General features: G+C 34.4%; 1 protein-coding gene across 1 annotated transcript in view; it reads right to left on the bottom strand.

Moving 5' to 3' along the window:
* Positions 1-802: 802 nt before the first annotated feature.
* TBK1 (TANK binding kinase 1) overlaps positions 803-22,303 on the bottom strand; it is a 39,048-nt gene continuing 17,547 nt past the window's right edge. The window contains exons 7-21 of the mRNA XM_059934673.1: positions 19,540-19,650; positions 15,970-16,149; positions 14,174-14,370; positions 13,251-13,309; positions 12,766-12,857; positions 11,170-11,271; positions 10,262-10,340; positions 7,554-7,675; positions 7,379-7,455; positions 6,740-6,779; positions 6,142-6,243; positions 5,917-6,013; positions 5,410-5,516; positions 5,113-5,184; positions 803-1,534 (exon numbers count right to left, since the gene is read on the bottom strand). Coding sequence (XP_059790656.1) covers positions 1,483-1,534; positions 5,113-5,184; positions 5,410-5,516; positions 5,917-6,013; positions 6,142-6,243; positions 6,740-6,779; positions 7,379-7,455; positions 7,554-7,675; positions 10,262-10,340; positions 11,170-11,271; positions 12,766-12,857; positions 13,251-13,309; positions 14,174-14,370; positions 15,970-16,149; positions 19,540-19,650 — 1,489 coding nt within the window. The 3' untranslated portion in view covers positions 803-1,482. The remainder of the gene's footprint in view (positions 1,535-5,112; positions 5,185-5,409; positions 5,517-5,916; positions 6,014-6,141; positions 6,244-6,739; positions 6,780-7,378; positions 7,456-7,553; positions 7,676-10,261; positions 10,341-11,169; positions 11,272-12,765; positions 12,858-13,250; positions 13,310-14,173; positions 14,371-15,969; positions 16,150-19,539; positions 19,651-22,303) is intronic.

Genomic DNA, 22,303 nt, shown 5'->3' with positions numbered 1-22,303 from the left:
GGTGTTCTTTTCTAGAGGTGCTTAAATAAAAATGAAATTTGCAAATATATTAACTGATCACATAATTTAAGTAAAATTTTACCTTGTGTTCAGTGATAAAAACATTTAAACTACACAATCAGACACTGATGTTAGATGGTCAAATAGAAAATTAAAATTAAAAGGGATTAAATACCCCCTTGCTCCATACACTCTCAGACTAAACAGTTTTTGACAGGGGATAACTGTATTTATAAAAGTAATGTCATTGACCCATACATTTATTTTTATAATGTATACATGTGACACTTAAAATTCCCTACTACAATGATGCATCAATTTGAGATTTCAAATAACATCCTAATCCGTTTTCAGTTTTCCAATGTTCATGACAGCCAAATTTATTTACTACTTAGGACATGATCTCTTTATGATATACAGGTTGTACATGATCATACTTCAGTCATCTAAGAAGTCAGAAAGCAAAACTAAAACCAAATCCTTCTTGGGCAAAATAATTTCTCACTGAGCACAATCCTTTAGTCTAGAACTCTGTGTACATTTTTCAAAGAGAAGGCTCCTTTTGGATTTGTATAGCATACATTTATGAATTTATGAAAGAACTTCTACGAAACTTGGAATCAGTGGGTTTATAAGAGTCACAAAATTGCCCCTCGTGTAATTTCTGAGGATAATTTACCATTACCACCCATATTATTTTTCAAAAGATAACTTTTGTTTCTCAAACTGCTGTACACAGAAAAATACAAACTCTTCACATTACAACTGAGAAATTTATTGATACTTCTTCATGAAGTAGTAAGCAGAATTAAAGTAAAGAAGAAATATACAGCTTAAAACAGTTGAAATGATCCTAAAATTTTTATGACAATTATACATTTATGGCCAAAATAAAAATGAACAGTTTTTAATAATTAAATCACTTAAAAAATTTTGCTCAATAATTTACCTGAAATTAAACAGATACAAGGATAACTGGGATAATGCCACTTTATCCTTCTCAAAAAAACTGTGATCCTAGTAAAAAACAGTGGTTCGGTTCTGCTCCCCACTCACAAAAACTACCTCTCCATTCTATCACTTATAAACGTGTTAACAATCAACCTTTACTGATTTGTAAGGACACCAATTTTGGTTCCACTTAAAAATGTTTCCAGTAGGCAGTCAGAGATATATGACTTAGCTGGCCTTACTCAGAAGAGTCGAGGATCAGTAAGTATCTCAACGTATCGGTCATGGCTTTCTTCTCAGTGCTCACTGAGGTCAAATGTCCTCATATAATTATAAATGTTAAAAAGTAAAATTACATCTTAGCAGCCAAAAATTTATATATTTTTATGTATTTACAGTATTGTACATATTTACATGACCACATCAAATAGTGAAATGTAGAAACAAGAGACCACCTACAGAGGCATTCGTTTAATGCCCCAACATTATTTTCTTGTGCAAACTGAAACTTGCCTCAAACTTCTTATAAAGCTATAGACAGTCAACATTGCGAAGGCCACCATCCATGGTTAAAGAGCCAAACCTAAAACACAAAAGAAAAAAGGCAATCTCAAAAGATTCATTTATTTGGCCTCCAACATTTTAAAGAAGAATATAAAATACTTTTCAGATGAATAAACTATTATTTTTAAAGAGTTAACCAACTATAATTTGCTCTATTTCTTACTGAAACACAGTGCCACTATCATAAATATGTGAAAAAATACAACACAGTGGCTTGGGAAGACTTCTTAAGAGAAAATGGGGGAGTAATGTAATCTAGAAAGTGTTAGAAAGAGCTGGATAATTTCTTTTGGTGGGGTGGGATTTATAAGCAAAGATGTGGAGTTGGGAGTCAGGGACAGTAAGGAATGGAATCTTGCTAAAACAGAATGTTACTTGGAGGAATAGTGGAAAATAAAGTTGGGTGATTAGGCTGGGTCTAGACTATTATATTCTTTTAATTCAAGTATGAATTTAGACTTGACTTTTTAGGTAACAGGAATTTAGAAATTTTTGAGCCAAGGAGTGGTATGATTAGATCAGTATTTGGGAATATTACTTTGGCTGTAAAACCCATGACAGATGGGAAGAGCTGGTTAGGGAAATAGGTAGTAGATTATTATCATGGCTCACAAGGTGGGGGGAAAGGAGATCTAAATGAGGTTGATGAGGGGGAACACAGAAACGTTTGAAGGAAGATTACCAAACTTGATGAAAGGGAGTAAAGAAGAGTGAGTGTCTAAAATAATTTATGGGGACTTCCCTGGTGGCACAGTGGTTAAGAATCTGTCTGCCAACGCAGGGGTTTGATCCCTGGTCTGGGAAGATCCCACATGCCGCAGAGCAACTAAGCCCATGCGTCACAACTACTGAGCTTGCGCTCTAAAGCCCGCGAGCCACAACTACAGAGCCCGCATGCCTAGAGCCCGTGCTCTGCAACAAGAGAAGCCACGGCAATGAGAAGCCCGCGCACCGCAACGAAGAGTAGCCCCCACTCGCCGCAACTAGAGAAAGCCCATGCAGCAATGAAGACCCAACGCAGCCAAAAATAAATAAATAAAATAAATTCATTAAAAAAATAAATAATAAAATAAAATAATTTATGTTCATGGTAGGAGGAGAAAGGGGAAGAAGATGAGAAATTACAGGGGAGACTGAGTTGGGAAGGATGATGTTAAGTGATTTTAGATACAAAAAAATCTGAAGTGATAGATATCCATATGGAGACAGTGTACAAGACCTGGCTTCTATTACTAGTTCTGGCACAAATCCTTAAGTGGTCATTTAATATTTAAGTTATGATTCTGCCATGTCTGATTACCCATGTATTGTCAAGCCTGCAAGTAAAACAAGACTTACTGGACATGCTTTGGGAAGTGGGGATTTTATTCCACGAAACATGTGATTCAATATAAAATTTTGTTAAAACATATTTTAATAGTCTTTTCTACTTGCTAATCTTTAGCCTTTCAGAATAAATTTAGGATTTAGCTAAAGTTGTGAAGAAACTATAAGTTGCATAAATTTATAAAAAGTTATAAAGAGTTAGATAATTACTATGTAGATACTATAAACCAATAGGAAACCAATAGAAAACCAATAGGAAAAAGACTTTAAAACCTAATAGGCAATTCATAGGAAAAAAAACTGAATAAACATATAAAAAGATGTTTGACATCACTATTAACCAAAGATATCCAAATTAAAACAAGATGTTGGTTTCTACTAAACAAACTGGCAAACATCTAAAAAACTGATAACATTCAGTGTTGACAATAGGACTGTAACAAGCCTTTTAGAGAACAAACTAACAACGCCTATCAAAATTCAAATGTGCAGGGTCTTCCCTGGTGCCGCAGTGGTTAAGAATCCGCCTGCCAATGCAGGGAACACGGGTTTGAGCCCTAGTCTGGGAAGATCCCACATGCTGCAGAGCAACTAAGTCCGTGCACCACAACTACTGAGCCTGCATGCCACAACTACTGAAGCCCACGTGCCTAGAGCCCGTGCTCCACAGAGAAGCCACTGCAATAAGAAGGCTGCGCACCACAATGAAGAGTAGCCCCCACCCACTGAAACTAGAGAAAGCCCACGCGCAGCAACAAAGACCCAATGCAGCCATAAATAAATAAATAAATAAATCTATATATAAAAAAAAATTCAAATGTGCATACCCTTTGACCCAACAACTCCACATCTAGAAACATCAAGAAGTCAACCTTTCAAAAATTCTTACACAAGCACATGAAGGTATATATACAAGTGTGTTCACTGAAGCATGTTTTGTAATTGTGAAAAATCAGAAACAACTTAAATGCCCAACAAATAGGGATGCACCAAATAGATATGGTAGATCCATACACTAGGATATCAGGCAGCTGTTGAAAATGAGAAAAATAGAGCTATATGTATGGATATGAAAAAGTACCCTTGATACACAGCCTTAAGTGAAAAAAGTAAGACTAAACCAGTATGAACAGAATGATTCCATTCTTATAAAACACACATGCACAACAAACTATTAATAGTGATTACTTCTGTGGGAGTGGGGAGGTATGAGAAAGGGGAGGTGGGGTCTTTTATTTCAATTTTTACAATTATATATTGTTTAAACATTTTTTTTACCAATTCATTAAATTCATTTTAAAAAATCGATAATGCTATAGAAGCGTCTGATAACTTTCTGCATGTAGGTCAAATATCATGTGATTTCCTGACATTTAATCTTTCCAAGCCTTATGAACGTGTTTGGTCTTTTATTTGAGAGAACAGGGCTAGTGGGGAGATAGGAGGCTGGGTTCCAGCTCCAGCTCATCTTTTCAGGTATGAATGTCAACACCTGTGGAACATGGACAAAGACTATCTGCTGTGCCCTGCAATGCAGGGCTGGAATGCACGCTTAGTGAGGCCATGCAGCCCGAAAGTGCCCTTCAAGGGTACAAAACACCACATAAATGTGAAATCCTTGCATTAATATCTTGCGGGTGAGAGGACCTGTGGAGAAGCACCTAAGGGCTAGAAAGAGAAGGGTTCTATTCATGAGCCAAATAGGACTTAACTTCTCTGAGGAACCCGGACAAGGAAACAGCCACCAAAGCGGCTTTATTGGCTCTGTACATTTTCCAACTCTCTTTCTCCTTGATCTATTAGGATTCTGGAGATAAGCAGACACTCAGCTCCTCAAAGAACTCCATGAACAGATGGCGCTCACGTGCAAGAAGGGGTTCAGAGGGCTCTGTGAGTTACACAGCACTGATCAGAGTGCTGGCACCTCCTAAGCAACTCTGAATCCAGAACTGAAAATGATAGTTCTAATGAGAAAATGTTTTGAAAAATGTGCAAAAGATTTTCGTTTTCACAGACTGATTCAAAGAATTCTATTAACCAGTGCTTCTATAAAATGGAATCAATCACAGTTGACTTGTCTTTATCAAAACAACCCCAAACACATTAAAAGGCACCATGAAATTCAAAAAACCTAAGGGTTCTGACTTAATATTCCTTTCCCACTGCTTAACCTATTGATACAGGAAGACAGACAGATACAAGTATAGATGTATGTTTATGTACTCAATTGCATATATAATCACAGGGCAGAATGATCTTTGTATTACTCACCTTTCTAAAATATGATTATTTTCAGCAAGTTCTTTAACTACCCCTTCCATTTCTTCCTTTAATTTCTTCATACTATATTCAAAATAAAGATAAAAGTACCTGTGCTCAAAAAAAGTATGCAAGTTTTACAGTTATATTTATAGTATGTTTAGTTCTCTAGATTGATCTAAGTCATTAAATAATATTAGCAAATGTATTCATAACAAATATACAACATTTCAAAATAAAAGAGCAAGATCACAAAATGAAATAAAAACAAATGGAAACACTACAGTTACCAAATAATAAATTTCTTACCCAAGAGTCATTTCTACTAATGTGTTAGAACATGGATAAATTGGGGTCATGGTATGTTTGATTCCACTGGAGGCTGCAAACATTTTCTGTGGCAAAGTTTCTTGTAACTAGAACATCAAAAACAAACAAACAAAAAAACCATATCAATCACAGGACAGAATACTTACTACAGATCTTAGATCAAATGTTACAGGTTTTAATAAGCCCTTTATAGCTTTAAGTTTTAATTTCAAAACCATCAATGATATAATACTTAAAACTCTTTAAGAAAAACTTTGCATATAGATGATTTTAAAAAATGGTCTATCAGATGTTTTTCACTGTAAAACATCTTAAAACTTGGCTCAAAATACATACCACAAGTGGGCAAGCACAGCTGAATATAGGCATATTATACCCTATTTCTCTCTTCTCAAACATTATCAGATATAAACTTAGAAGAATTTTATTTTAATTTTTCCTAGTAGGAAAAAGCCTTTTTTTTTCTAGATAATTTTGAAGCTATACCTCATTAGTATAGTCTTGATACTTTGATACTTCTTCTTCAATATCAAAACACTGATTAGTTAGGGATAATAACTGTTTCCTAAGATGAAGCATCTTTCTGAAAACCAAAAAGAACCAATTAATAAGCAGTCTAATGAAATATTATTTTTACTTAAAATATATAATATACATTAAATTATATATTGTGCAGACAACCACTAATCACCCCCCAAAAAGCTTACTTACCTCATCCATTCTTCTGACTTATCCAAAAAAGCCTCGTACTTTTTAACACATTCATCTGTAAAGTGGGTCATAGCTTTTGTTGCATGATAATACAGTTTTTGCCTGTAATTTAGAAATAATCAGAGGCTTAAACCAATGTCACTGTTTCTATTTCCAATATTAAAGAATTTTCAAATATACGAAATTTATTTCCTGTAATGACTGTTGTGGGTTTAGAATATTTACGGTAGAAAGCCTAAGGTTTCTAAGGCAGACATTATAGCAGCAAGAGGAGAAAAAGAAGGTTGATAGTGGAGAATGGTCAAAAACTATTTATCGAATGAGGTTAAGGTTAAGGAGGTGGTTAAGTCTGCCCTTGCCTATGTTCTCCATTATCTGTCCTTCTGCAATCAGAGCACAGGAGGCAGAAGACTGCCCCCTTATTCTCCCGTCTCAGTAACCTCTCAACCAGGGGCCAGATGAGTGGGCCTCAAATATGTGCACATACAGTAACAATCCTAAAAAGCCAAGATTAAAATGTATTTTTTATTATGATTAATTCCAACTTTAAGAAGAAACATAACCAAAAATAATTATTAAACATAATCTGGACACTTACTTATCAAATTTGTGGATTTGTTCTTCATTATAAGCTAGTCCTAAAAATAAGAATATGTATTACTCTTGTAAATGTAGTATCATAAAATCACATGCAATTTTATTTTGAGATTATTACTTCATAAAGGCTAAGAGTTTAAAGCAGATGTCACAAACTTCTGACCCATGGGTAGATACTGCCCACAAATGCTTTTATTTGGTCTGTACAGTGCTAATGTTAAAAAAAAAAATTAACTGCCAACATTTAAAAATCAGGATATTTCTAATAAAGTCTATTTCTAGCTTCTCTTGAGGTCTAGGAACATTGGAAAAACAATCAGGTGAATCTGAGTAGTGGCTCTCCCCTTCACACGGGGGTGGGGTCCTCCTCTCTAGTCCCCTTCAGTTTCCACGGGCCAATCTCATTCCTTTCCGTTACGTGTGTGGCCTCTAGAGGTTTCAGAGTTCTGATCCCTGATTTGAAATACTCAAAACGTTGGTTTTAAGGATAATTTTTAATACCTTCAACCTCTTCCCTGACAGAACCAAGTCTCTGAAATAAATAACTTATGTAGTCACCCTTACAAATATACCAAATTAATTCAACCGAATTACAACTAGTAGGGCTGACTCAGATTAACAAATGGAAAATTTTACTTACTACGTTCTGCTTTGTCTTTTTTGAACTGATAGTAAATCTCTGTGATGCAATTTAACAGGACTTGTAGCTTTTCTACACTATTTAAGAAAGAAAAATCCAAATAAATTAATTGAGTCAATGCGAAAAAGGACATTTAATAGTAAGAGCAGAAACTGCCAATGCAGTTATAACTTACTGTCTATCTTTTGGATGAGTGCCTTCTTGATGGGTCCATGTATCTGCCAGCAATCCACCTGGAGATAATTTGCTTTCAATATCCTGAAGACTGGTTTCGATTGTTCCCTGAGAACTGGAAAGCTAAATAAAACCAATGGGTTCAGATCCAGATTACCAAAAATCAGAAATGATCATCACAATGCCAATGGAGCCTAAAGTTTGAATAACATTTCTTTTGTAGATTACTTCAGTTCAAAGTCAGAATAATTATTTTTTTTTTTTTCAGAATAATTATTTTTATCTTTAAATGCAAGGACAGTTTTTTAGGTTATATTCCACCAAGAGTACAATATGATAATAAAACATGAGTATTAATATATTTTATAGGGCTTCCCTGGTGGCATAGTGGTGAAGAATCCGCCTGCCAATGCAGGGGACACGGGTTCATGCCCTGGTCTGGGAAGATCCCACATGCTGCAGAGCAACTAAGCCCGTGCGCCACAACTACCAAGCCTGCGCTCTAGAGCCCATGAGCCATAACTACTGAGCCTGCATGCCATAACTACTGAAGCCCGCGCACCTAGAGCCCGGGCTCTGCAACAAGAGAAGCCACCGCAATGAGAAGCCCGTGCACTGCAGTGAAGAGTGGCCCCCGCTTGCCGCAACTAGAGGAAGCCTGCACACAGCAACGAAGACCCAACACAGACAAAAATAATTTTTAAAAATCTTAGATAAAATGTATTTTATAAAACATTGCTTACATCTAATACTCTTTTTTAAAAAACATAGAAAATACTTTTAATCATTCAATTAAGCTTGTTTCTTTATCTACAAAATATGGTTAGTACTCTATCTCATGAAAATCAAAGAGGAGAATTATTAGCATAGTCCCAAGTATAAATGTAGATATGCAAAATTGTGCTCTTTGTTTAGAGCTAAAAAGAAAAGTACCTCCTCTTAAAAACAAAAAATGAAACCTCATCTAAGATCCTGTTCATTTTAAGCTTAGTAAATTTATCACTTATCTACCACAGAACTGAGAGCATCTGTAAAAGTTTTGAAGAAAGGATAAAAGTTGGACTTAAAGGATGAATATGTTTGAATATTTTAAGTGTCCTGATACTACTGTTTTTCAAATTAAGTTTTAAGTGGTGGTTTATGTTGCTACTAGCAACAAACAAGCGTGCCCGTGTTAGCACTGGCATTATATGTAATTCTTAAAGCCTTGCTAATTTGAAAGACAAAATGGTATCTTACTGTTATACTACGCAATTTTCTATTACTCTTGGGGTTGAACTTTTTTTTCCAAGAGTTTCACTTAGATCTATTCATTTTTAAATCATTTCTAAATGTTCTCTATTTACTGCAGATTTAATGTTTTCCTTATGCATTTGTATGAATTATTTTCATATATATAAAAAAACCCTTTATCTAATTTTCTCAATCTATTTTTTTTTTTTTTTTTTTAAAGCAAGGTTTTTTTTTTTTGTTTCTTTTTTAAAATTTATTTATTTATTTATTTTTGGCTGTGTTGGGTCTTCGTTTCTGTGCGAGGGCTTTCTCTAGTTGTGGCAAGCGGGGGCCACTCTTCATCGCGGTGCGCGGGCCTCTCACCGTCACGGCCTCTCTTGTTGCGGAGCACATGCTCCAGACGCGCAGGCTCAGCAATTGTGGCTCACGGGCCCAGCTGCTCTGCGGCATGTGGGATCTTCCCAGACCAGGGCTTGAACCCGTGTCCCCTGCATTGGCAGGCAGATTCTCAACCACTGCTCCACCAGGGAAGCCCTATTTGTTTTTTAACATTATTTTTTTTAACATATAGAGATCTTGGGAATTCCCTGGTGGTCCAGTGGTTAGGAATCCGCACTTTCACTGCCGAGGGCCCAGGTTCAATCCCTGGCTGGGGAACTCAGATCCTACAAGCCGCATGGTGCGGCCAAAAAGGAAAAAAAAAAGAAAAAACTAAAACAAAACAAAAAACATATAGAGATCTTAAATTCTTTATTTAATTTTTTTTTTTTAATTTATTTTATTTATTTATTTTTGGCCGCGTTGGATCTTTGTTGCTGCGCGCGGGCTTTCTCTAGTTGTGGTGAGTGGGGGCTAATCTTCGTTGCAGTATGTGGACTTCTCATTGTGGTGGAGCACGGGCTCTAGGCGCACGGGCTTCAGTAGCTGTGGCACGCAGGCTCAGCAGTTGTGGCTGGCGGGCTCTAGAGCACAGGCTCAGTAGTTGTGGTGCATGGGCTTAGCTGTTTCACAGCATGTGGGATCTTCTTGGACCAGGGCTCAAACCTTTGTCCCCTGCATTGGCAGGTGGATTCTTAACCACTGTCACCAAGGAAGCCCCTTAAATTCTTAGATAGTCAAATACATATCTTGCTTTTCATGCTTTATGTCTTTTTTAACATTAACGTTAAAAATGTGTTACCTTATACTTCTAAAATATGGAAAATATTTTATGGACAAAGTTATTTTTTACAGCATTACATAAAAGTGTGAGAAGTAGCAAGCAACCTGAAGGACCAACATTAAGGGGGTAAGAAGTAAAATTATTAATAAACCAATTGGCTGCAATATCATGTTGTGTTCCTTAAGTTGGGAAAAGGCTGTTCTTTCTCTGGAGATCTTTAGGTACATCATGTTTCTAGGAAAGTTCGGATCTAATCTTGCCAGCAAAGGAATAGATTATGAGCCCACGATTGTCAAAATTTTGTAAATACTCACTCTCAACAGTTTGGTGTGGATGTCTGAAATTTCACCTAACTCTGCTGCTTCTAGGTTGATCTTCATTAACTTTTCATATCTGTACGAAAAACAAGTACAGAAAAATTAAATGAGCATAAAATTTTAAATGAGCATAGATTTTAAAAGATGTTTTATAAATTATATGAGTTTTTATTATCATAACCATTTAAGAATAGAATATTGAATGCAAAGCCTATAAGCAACAGATCCCAAGAAAACTTGATGTCTCTGTAAAGAAGGAATTTTATATATTTCTGCTTATAAATTTGCAGATTAAGAGATAAACTATAAAAGACAACTTTATTTCAGTCTTATGTCAGGATAGTAGTCGAAATACTAGATTTCGGAAATAATGGAGGTCTAGAGTATATACTAGTTGCACTTATTATACTTCCTGTGCAGTACAAACAGTATAGCCTCGGAACAGGGCAGTTTAAAATATCATTCTGTTTCAAAAGGCATTCTCAGGAGTAAGATTATTAAGGAAGAGTAAACTAAAAGTAATCCCCAAATTCTAAAAATACTACCCAAATAGGGTTCTAGAATACCTCTTCCTACTTCCTTTGATCACAGGTTTTATATTTTCCTATGCAGAGTTGTCTGCTTTGCAAGGTAAAAAAAATGAGATGTTTCTATTTCAGATTCCTTTTCCTTTTCAAAGGGAAGGAGAAAATGCCACCAAAGAGATGGTACTCATTTCTTACTGAAATGACTGAATATTTTTGCCCTTATGAGGAAATGACTTAATCTAAGGTTGTCCCTTAATAGAAAGACTTGCAGAGCATGCTATATCATGCCAAGGATAACTAAACAAACTAAACAAACTAAACAGAAATGGAAAATCGTTGACATTTTAACCACTATTAGTAAGGAAGTAGTCTACTTACACTTTCACAGTCTTTTCAATGTTTCTGATGCAGAAATCTAATGTGATCACAACTTCTGTCTTTTTGTGAACAGTTTCATTATAATCATCTTTAACTAATTCTCTAAAAAATAATAATATTCCCATTAGTTTATCTGAAGAATTATTTGTTTTCTCTTGCCTTTCACTAATTACACTGCTGTACTACTTTCTGTTCAGACAAACTTCTTAACAGTCTTGATACATTATGAAAGCCAATTCACTTTTTACTACTGAAAGCATCTCTGTGACGCTTTATACCTATCCAGGGCACAAACCATTAACACTTATCAGGTTAACAGTTTAGAAATCTAAGGCATTAAAATTATATTAAGGAATAAAAACTAATCTACAATCACACAAATAAGCTGAACAGCATTACATTTTATACCACCAGAATTAATTTTTACTGCTCATAGTAGACTATTGTCTGATTTATACTTAAGCAGGATGACATAGTATATAATATAATTGAAGACCTTCTGATCTATATCAAGGGCCAACAAACTAAGGCCTGATGCCTGTTTCTGCTAAGAAAGGTATTTACATTTTTAAAGGCTGTAAAAAACAAAATGAAAACAGAGAACTTGCAGTCCACAAAGTCTAAAATATTTACTAACTGAAAAAGTTTGCCAACAGTGGTCTACATGAAAAACTATTTTCTCATGACTTATTGAACTAAAAGCTAATAAGTAAAAGAAACAAAAGCTTCATGGAGCAGCGACTGGAGTAGATAGCGGCAGCAAGAGAAAACAAGAGCTGTTAGTAACAATGCTATGAAAATAAATGGAGTCAACACTTAGGTTTTTCCAAAAACCATTTAGTAAAAATAAAAAGGCTTCTTAAGAGAAAGAGAAAAGCATAGGCTTACAAACGGGATATGTGAACACATAAAAAAAAATTATAAGCGTAAATTTATGGGTTTAACATAAAGGTGACAGGGAAAAAAAAAGAGCCTTATACTTTTTTCTTCTTAGAAGCAGCAGCAGAAGAACAAGAATGATGAAATGCTTCATATGTTTTTTCGAGAATGGAAGGACAGGTGTGAGGTGGGTATACATAAACTGTCACAAGCATTAAAGCCTAAGGGCACTGTTGAGTCCATTATTATGTGTGTATAAAATTGAAACACTTCAAATGATGTTGTATAGAACTAGAGGCACTATTCTTAAGAGACCATTCATTCTCCACTTCTATCAGATGGAAAGATGACATATCATATATTCATCCACAAAACGTTTCTTAGGGTCACGGGGCCACGGCAGTGAAAGTGCCAAGTACTAACCACTGGACCACCAGGGAAATCCTATATTTTTCTAATTTTTTTTTCCTTAATTTTAAAATTCAGATACTATTTGTCCTATCTGTCTCATAAGGTTTTTGTAGGAATCAAATGAAAAAAAAAAAAACAGCTGCTAAACGTTTTGTAAACTAAGTGTGAAACAAATGTATTATAATAAAAATCATACACATGACCCTACCTAGTCTGAAGAGGTAAAGCATCAATGATGGGATGATTACCAGTTATTTAATGAGGGCTATGTGAAGATCAATTTTCAAATTTCAATCCATTACTTACATCAACCATCGTATCCCCTTTCGCATTAATTCCTGATAAAGCAGCAAGGTACTGGCAATTCTACAGGCATAACACACAACTCCTGTTACTGCCTAATGAAGAAATACAAAGTGTCAATATTTGGTGCTGTGGTACAGGGTAAGAAAAACTTTCACATAAAAATTTTCAAGCTTTTGTGTTTTTATCATTAAAAACACAGTAAGCTACTAATTTCCAAAAGCTAAGGACAGATATAACTGCAATAAATATTTTATCCTTAACATAATAATGGTAAACATGCACTGTCTCAATGGAGAAAATCTTCCTATGAGTTCAAGAAAGGATACAAAGAAGAAAGAACACAAAAATGTGTCATGGGTAACAATCTAAATGAATAATTTCCTAAATTATATAGGTGTATATAAAGATACACTTCTTATTGCTTCCATTATTGATAAGATAATTTTAAATCAGATGTTTATATAGCCATTTAATTAAATACTAACCTTAGCCATGCTGGCATCCCCATCTAAATCATAACGTGGATGTACTTTAGGGAGGGAAACTGAAATATGACATAATTAAAATCAGAAATAAAAAATTATGAATTATTTCATCCTTCATACATCAACCTCCAAATTAAACATTAACCTCTAAATTACCTCTAAATTAAATGTTAGTGGTAAAACTCTTTAATGTTCTTTTCCTGGTTAAAGAAAACCACTTGAACAAAATGCTCATTCCTTAACAAATTTCCTGCACTATTTTAAGGAGTTTCATTTCTTTTTCTTAAATATATTCCAACATAACAAGCTCAATGCTTTTCTTTAAATCTAAATCAAATCCTAAGATCTAAACAGAAATATAAAAATCCAGGTAATTTTTTTTCACCACTAGAATTAATAATTTAAAAGATTCCAAAATGCAGATCTAATTTTTCTTAAACTTCAAAGCCTGAAAAAGTGTCCTATTCACCCTGGAAACAATAAATATTTGCTGAGATTTATGATACAAAAGGTTATTTTGAGTAAAATACTAAAAGCAGAGAGCTACAGTAAAACATACATGACAAACTATTTTACCATTTTATAAACAAAATATTTAACGTCATATTTTGTTGCATACAGGGTTTTAAATTTTACTACTATTCTCAATTAACTTACAAAATTTTAATATTTATAAAAGTTCTACATTAATGTCATCATCAGTCGACTTTATGAAGATGACAATCATTTTTATAGTGTTTTGTTGTTTTTTTTCTTTTGGCCGTGCCGCATGGCTTGTGGGATCTTAGTTCCCTGACCAGGGATTGAACCGGGGCCCTCAGCAGTGAGAGTGTGGAATCCTACCCACTGTACCGCCAGGGAATTCTCAGGGTTTTTTTTTTTTTAAATGGCTAGTAAGAACAGTAAGAAAAATCCCAACTTACTTTTTTCATATATCAATCCTATCGTACTCAGAGGTTCCCGGCTTACTACAAAGATGGGATTTTCCTCAGCAGTTTTAGGGAAATGCTGTGCCAGTCTTCCAGGTTCTAGCACTAAACGTCGTCCTTCATATATAAGTTCTTGATTTGAAGAAACAATTTTGGTTTGTTTATACACCAGTTCATGGAATACAGTAGCACTGTGTGAGAAAAATCCAAAAGGACAACATAATTGGGATAAAAAAAGAGGTAAAAAAATTTTTTTTAACGAGGGCCACAACATTTATTTCTCAGTGATACTTTAGATCATGACCAGTCCACAGAAATGCTGCTTTGTCGATGCGGATACTATAAAGTCTATTAAATTGAAAATTCCACATAATCTGCCTATACAGCAATCAATTCTAAAATATTTTTATGTTTGATACCTATATTGGATATGTACAATACACAGGATTGTTGTGAGGACTAATGATTTAAATATATAAAGAAATGAGAACAATACTTACAACATGACTATGTAATGTTTGTTAAATGAATTAATAAAATCAGGCATTTTCAAAATGATGTTTTGGGGAAAAAGGCAGATTCTCCCTAAACAGATTCATGAAATCAAATAAATGTTCCAGCAGCAATGTTGTGATTCCAAACAAAAAAAAAGCCACTTTCAAAAAGCCTCTGCTGTGATTTTTGGCTCAGGCTTGCGTGGGCTTTTTATGTTCACGCCACTCTTAAGATGAAATAGTGGCCAACACCTAACTATGGTACATATCTATTCAGGCTATTAAGCACCAAAATAAAGATGAATAATATATTTTAACCTAATGTTATATGAATATTATTTTATTCATTATATTTACATTATATTTAATGTTTATAATATTATGTTAGATACAGATTAGACAAAAATGTCTAAAATATTACTCCATCTAATTGCTTTTATTCCTTAATAAATTACCAGTGAAAGTCTCTTTTTGAGTTTTATGAGGCATCAAAACTGCTGAGACTTGTCAAACAGCAGTTAAGGCATATAGAAAGGATGTAATGTTTTTTTCCCTTTCATTTTAAAAAACATTTTTTTTGAGATCTTTGTAGATTCACGTGCAGTTGAAAGAAATTATATGCAGAGACACTATATACCCTTTACTCAGTTTCCCCCAATGGTAACATCTTGCATAAGTATAGTACAATATTACAATCAGGATCTTGACACTGGTATAATCCACCTATCTTATTCAGATTTCCATAGTTCCACATGTAAGGATGTGTGTGATTTAGTTATGTAGTTATCACATGGGTAGATTTTTATCACACGGGTGTAATGTGTTTTTTTAAGATAAAACAAATGGTTATTTCCCTAGTACTCAATAAGGGCTTCATGCCACATATGCAAACAGTAACTACACTAACTATCTTTAGGACTTACACTTTAATATTTTTTAAGTGACAGGACAATATTCTTAATAAAACCTGGCCCATTTATTAGTAAATGCTATTTGTAGTTATGTGATTATGTAATTTGAGAGAAAGCACAGAAAGGAAAATAGTCTTGTAAAACTTGCAATGTAAGAACAAGCTAATTTACCTGTAAATTTTAGAAAATTAGAAAACTAATCCTTTTACTCCAAAGATAAGTGAAAAGGAATTTACTCAGCACTCAAACGTTTTCTAAGCAGAAAGTGGGTACCTCTGGTGAAGCTGGGGCATCTTTTCTATTTCCTCTCCTGATTTATGAAGATACATAATAATTATATAACAAGACATTACAGTACAGGAAAAAAATATAAAGAGGTACTTACGTATTATAGCTATGAATATAAACTTTATGAGCTGTCATTTGTTGTAGCGAAAAAACATGAATTATCATCCGGTGAAGTATATCACTTGTTTCTGCAAAAAACTGGTCAAAACCCCAACACTTTTCCTGATCTGCCTCAAGGATGTTTGCAAGAACAGGGGTAAGTAGAACTTGAAGACCCCTAAAATAGTATTGAAAAAAGTTACATGAAGAGTGAATGTGTTATATTTTTTGTCTAGGTACAAAATCATAATATTTACCAACAAATCAAAGGAACTATTATTAGATTAGATTAATTTAAAATTGTAAAAAATCTGCCAACTTTTCAGAAAGCCAGGTAACCTTGATTTAATATTGCCTGTCAATGAACCAGGGGTTATGGTATTTTTATGTTAGCTTTTACAGATTATTTTCTTTGATTCTCTCCTTCCCAAGTTTCCTCACTTTTCCAAACATATTCTAACATTGTATATACATGCTATCCAGGTGAGATAAGTTGATTGGAACCCTGTGGTCATGAGGATAAGATAATGGTTTAATTTCAGGGTCATTAACGTCCTTTTAATACGTCACTCCAATACATAATTTTTTATGTTGAATTCATATGCCTTTTGTAGTACACTTCTTTAGGAAGGAAAATTACTATAATCATTTAGCAATCAATGAATGCCAATTCAACTAGGAATAATCTTTGACTAATAAACGTAAACATAAAAAAAAAAAAAGAATGGAAGGACCTTTATTCTTTCCCATGCTTTCACTGAATTTTAAAATATGCTTAAATACACTCAATTATGGAATTTCAAGTAGTCTTAAAAATATATTATTGACTACACGACAGACACTGGAATAATTCCTTGCCTGTTAACAGTTTTTAAGGTATGCAGTGGACATTAAAATTTTTGCCTAGGGCTTCCCTGGTGGCGCAGTGGTTGAGAATCTGCCTGCCAATGCAGGGGACATGGGTTCGAGCCCTGGTCTGGGAAGATCCCACCTGCCGCGGAGCAACTAGGCCCGTGAGCCACAACTACTGAGCCTGCGCGTCTGGAGCCTGTGCTCCGTAACAAGAGAGGCCGCGACAGTGAAAGGCCCGCGCACTGCGATGAAGAGTGGCCCCCACTCGCCGCAACTAGAGAAAGCCCTAGCACAGAAACGAAGACCCAACGCAGCCATAAATAAGTAAATAAATAAATTAAAAAAAAAAAAAGTTTTGCCTAACAAGTATCTATTCTCCCTCATTTTGTAAGAGAATCCACACCTCTCTACTCTCTAACTCTACTCCCTGTGCATAGATGGGCATGACAGTCAGGTTTGGTGATTATGATTAGCCAGAAGTGGCCAGGTGGTAGCATGTAAGTTGTTAAATAAGAATCAACCCAGAAATCTTTGCTAAACTATCGGGAAAGAAAGTCTGTCTTTCCACTGAGCTTCCAAAGCTGTGAGAATGTGAATCTGGCAATGCCAGCAGCCATCTTGTGGCTGCCAGGAAAGAGCCTGGCTGAAAGTAAACAGAAATCAGAGAAAAGCAGAACTGAATGATTTGAAGAGACCAAGTCTTGATGACAGTCTGAATCTGAGGATTCCACTGGGCTCTGAGTTACATACACATGTGAACTTTGAATTATAATGTCAATCTATTTTTCACTTAAATCCTGTTTCACTTATATGAACTGAGTTAGGTTTTTCTCATTGGCTATCCAGTCTTGACTAATTAATACATATAAGAAAGAGGATGGTTATCTTTTTTCTGTGGTTGTTACATTTTTGGTAGTTGTTTTTATTGCTGATTGGTAGTACTTAAGGTCCTTACTATTTAAAAAAATCATATAATATACTTTCTGATACCTGAGCAATTTTTATCAAAAAATTTATAACTTGGTGTGCTTAAGAATAATTAGATAAATAAGGCCTGTTACCCTCCTGAAATATGCAATATACAGTTCAGATTGTCACATTATTGAGTCTGAGTGTCAGCAATATAGTTATTAAACAGCAGGTGCTCATTTCCTGACCCCTTTAAATGTTATCAGTTTTGCCTGAGATCTCCAAAATGAGTATTTTCCAAATCAAAATTTAACACAGATCACTATTATAATATTAAATTTCTGCTCTCCAGTAAAGTGACCTTCTCTTGGTAATTCTAGCTGCATGACATAATTTTATTTTGGAGACTTTTCTTTAAGTAACACACAAAAATGAAACTGTCAGGGTAGTGGTTTTCAAAAATGATTTCAGCACTGGAACTACCAGTTTAAATGAGTTTTCACAGAAATATATAAAATGATAGGACATATTTTATTAGCTTGTGATATGTATATAGTTTAAATAAATATTTTGAATAAATATATTTATTTACTTATATGCTGAAAGTAATACAAAGAGCACCCACAGATTATAAAAGGCATTAAGCCAGTAAATCATAACCTATGTGTGTTCACTTGTGGATTATACAATTCCTACACTCAGGAAAAACAGAATTCAGTAATTACAAATTCTAAATATTGATGAGTGCCTTGGCTTTATTTCTAGAGTAAAATCTAAAATAATTTACTCTCAAATTAACACAACTTTGTAAATCAAATATACTTCAAAAAAAAAAAGATATAGCAACAGAAAAAAAAAATTTACTCTCTACTTTTAATTTCTTTTACCTTAAATCTCTCTTTGTGATAACAGAATTCATATATAATTTGAGTTCTGGCTGCCATAATAAGACCTATATGAACATTTGAAATGCTGGAAAAAGTAGTAGAAAACTGTTCTTTCTTTCTTTTTTTAAAATTTAATTAATTAATTAAGTTATGGCTGCGTTGGGTCTTTGTTGCTGCACGTGGGCTTTATCTAACTGCGGCTAGTGGGGGCTACTCTTCGTTGCAGTGCATGGGCTTCTCTTTGCAGTGGCTTCTCTTGTTGCGGAGCATGGGCTCTAGGTGCGCGAGATTCAGTAGTTGTTGCACACGGTCTCAGTAGTTGTGGCTCGCGGGCTCTAGAGCACAGGCTCAGTAGTTGTGGCACATGGGCTTAGTTGCTCTGCAGCATGTGGGATCTTCCCAGACCAGGGCTCAAACCCATGTCCCCTGCATTGGCAGGTGGATTCTTAACCACTGTTCCACTAGGGAAGTCCCGAAAACTTATTTCTCACCTTTTGAACAATATGATTACTTTTTGAAAATGAGGATAATATCAAACTTCTTGAGTATTTTTTAGAACTCTAGTTATTCCTATCTGTGCCACTATTTGTGCTATGTCATTATGAAGGTCAGCACAAGAGATACCAAGGTCCTTAGCTGGATCCCCACATAGCACACAATTCCAAGACCAGTAATTAGCAATCTCAAAAATGTATGTACGCTCTATGTCCTAAAAGAGATCTGGCAAAATTATTTACATAGACCCAAATCGATCTTTATATTGCCAAAGATGAAAATCACCAATCAAGGCATATAGTTTAATAACATCTACTGAAACATTAAACAAAACAAAACAAAACTACACTTAAGTATTTGTGACTTTAGTCAACAAAGGTTCCAAACACCAAAGTGCAAAAGAGAACTGGGTACACTATACTTACCGAGAAAGACTACAAGAAACAGGCATGTCTCCACTCCAGTCAATTGGTCCATTTTCTGCTTTCTGTACTCCAGATATTGCACCAGAAGGCTTTCCAGTAATTATTTTATACCTTGGGGGAATAAAAGCAGATTAAAATAAGCAGTTTGTTACTGCATAGCCTATCAATGGGCTTTGCAAAAATATTTCCTCAGTTGCACCTACAATTATCTACTAGACGAAACTTTGTGATTGATGTTCACAGGATCCATAAAACAATCAAAATACTTTGAATCTGACTGACTGAAGTAGAATAGTGGCTGTACGATTATTTTACTTATGCCATAATTAATTTTCATTTGGGCTCTCAGAGTGCCATAAAACAGCATCTTGATGTTCACAACAAAAATATTAATTTTTCCATCTGAAAAAATTGAGCAAACACAAAAAAAGTTATGTTACAGAATGTCTCTAGACCATAAAAAAAAGCATCTAATCCCTCTTACCCATATTATCCAAAGGCACAGTCAACTGGACCATGAAATTACTGGAGAATGAACAATAGCTTTCTTTAAAAAAAAAAAAAAGATAAAACTACACATAGCACAGTAACAGAAAATTTTTGCATATTGAAAACATATATACACATATAGGAATAGATGTGTGTACCAAAATTAAAAGTCAAACTTAATCTGTTTCTCAAGGAAGGTGACAAAAATAAAGATGAGTTAAAGAAAGAGATGGATGGGGAAGCAAGAGAGTACTAATAATGATGGAGGCAAGGCAGCCTTTCTGGTGTCAGCACTTTCCAAAACAAAACCTTAAAGTAGTAGAGAAAAACGAGGTTCATGCCTTCCAGATGAAAATGTAGATGAAAATGTAAATCATAACACAGCAGAATCTTACATAAGTTTATAAATATTATTTCTGGCATAATTTTTTTGGTTTGTTTAATGTCTACATAAATGTGCTCTGAGCAAATCAATATATTCTTTAAAACAGTAGAAGAAACCAGTACAACTGATTTGGACCGCTTGCTGCTTCTTCAGTAGAGGCAGCCAGGATTTCTGCCTTAAGAGATTTTTCAGAGAAGAAAGAAATTAATGTGAAAAATAAGTTGCATTCACGTGAGAACCATCTGATTGTGGAGAAATAAGCAGAGATATGTGAGATTAACGCAAGAAAAGAGAAGTGAATAGAATGAATGGCAGAATTCTTAATTAAGGTACTGCTTATAAATTCTTGAAAAAACTTAACTAATTTTGTTGAGATCCATACACAAATACATTTATTAACATGTAAATGAGATGCTGAGGGATCAACATGGCTATAATGTGAGATGAATACATCACTCAATAGTAAAGTAAAACAGTCATTATTACTTCTTTAAGTGCTTCTGAACATTCATTAGCATCAGTATCCATAAAAAGTTGAGTTTCTGTGCAAATAAAGAAAAAAATTCTTCTAATGGTATTATCTGCCCACATGGTGGTCAGATAAAATCGTCAGGTATTCCTAGTTGCTTACAAGTCATATTTCCTTTATTAGGGAGCATCACACTTTTATTTAATCTATTTTTAGGGCAGCAAGACATGCTGATACTGCTTTAAAACACCTATGACAATAAAAACATGATTAACTGTTGGGCACACTTTATGTTTAATGAGGAAAAACAGAAATTGACTCTTAGCCTTCATTAATGAAGAGATTTTATAAAAAGGACACTGCTGTAAAGCAGTCTCAAGATGATGCTATACCAAAATCATCAGTACAGTAATGGATAGCTTCTTCCCATGAATTTGTACACTGTCCTTGCTGGAAAACATTTAGATATCCAGGTTTTAGCAAAAGTCTTCGTTACCAGTTGAACTGGTTTACTTCCGCAAACAAACAAAAGAGAAAATATGCTTCTCCTAATTTTCTGAGACAAGATTAGATAAAAGATTGTATTTTTACAGTTGTGATTATTACTTTATCATGTTTGCTTGTAAAGGGCAGGGTCAAACATATAAAGTTCTGAGAGAAATGTTAAGATCTAAAAGAATGGTTGAACATGTTAGGCTGTCAAATAAGTTACTTCACTAAACCAAACAATCATAACCTCATAGTTTTATGTGTACATAGGTTGGCTGTTTCTCATGAGGCAAGGTCATTCACTAATTTCTTTTAAAATAAAAAGAAGTGTGGCCAATGTATGGATGAATTTTATAATAGATTTCACATCTAAAAATCCATCCTTCTTTTCTTCCATTATTTGGTTTACAGTAGTGACTTTGTACACAGTAATTATTTCCTAATAATTACGGCAGTACATAAATGTATAATGTACTAGTAAAATGCATTCAGGCTTTCGACTGAAACTGCAACACGAAAAAAATGTAATATTACATTAAACGTTATTTTTGAAATGGTTAAAGAATCAGGTCAGTTCAGGGTAAGAACCGTATTTCTTTTTGATCCAGTAATGGTTCTAGTACTCCACAGAAGTTCTATTTTTTTTTTTTTTTTTTGGTTATAGGCTTATCAGAAAAAGCCTGATAAGCACACAGAGAAATATACAGTGCATTGAAATAAACTCCAGAAAGCAGTATATTTTTAATATGCATCAAAGACTGGATGCCATTTATGCTTTGTACATAAGATAGTTAAACATGGTATGAAACAGTATGCCTATACACTTTGATAAGGCTGCATTCTTATTAAAAAACCAAATAGCTTAAAATATCAGAAATGATGGCTAGATCAATTTTCAGTAGCGTACCCCTCTAACATGATGAAACAAAATA

This window comes from Balaenoptera ricei, chromosome 10 (assembly GCF_028023285.1).
Source record: "Balaenoptera ricei isolate mBalRic1 chromosome 10, mBalRic1.hap2, whole genome shotgun sequence".
Classification (NCBI taxonomy): Eukaryota; Metazoa; Chordata; class Mammalia; order Artiodactyla; family Balaenopteridae; genus Balaenoptera; species Balaenoptera ricei.
Note: the sequence above shows the minus strand (reverse complement) of the source record. Positions and strands in the feature narration are given on the sequence as shown.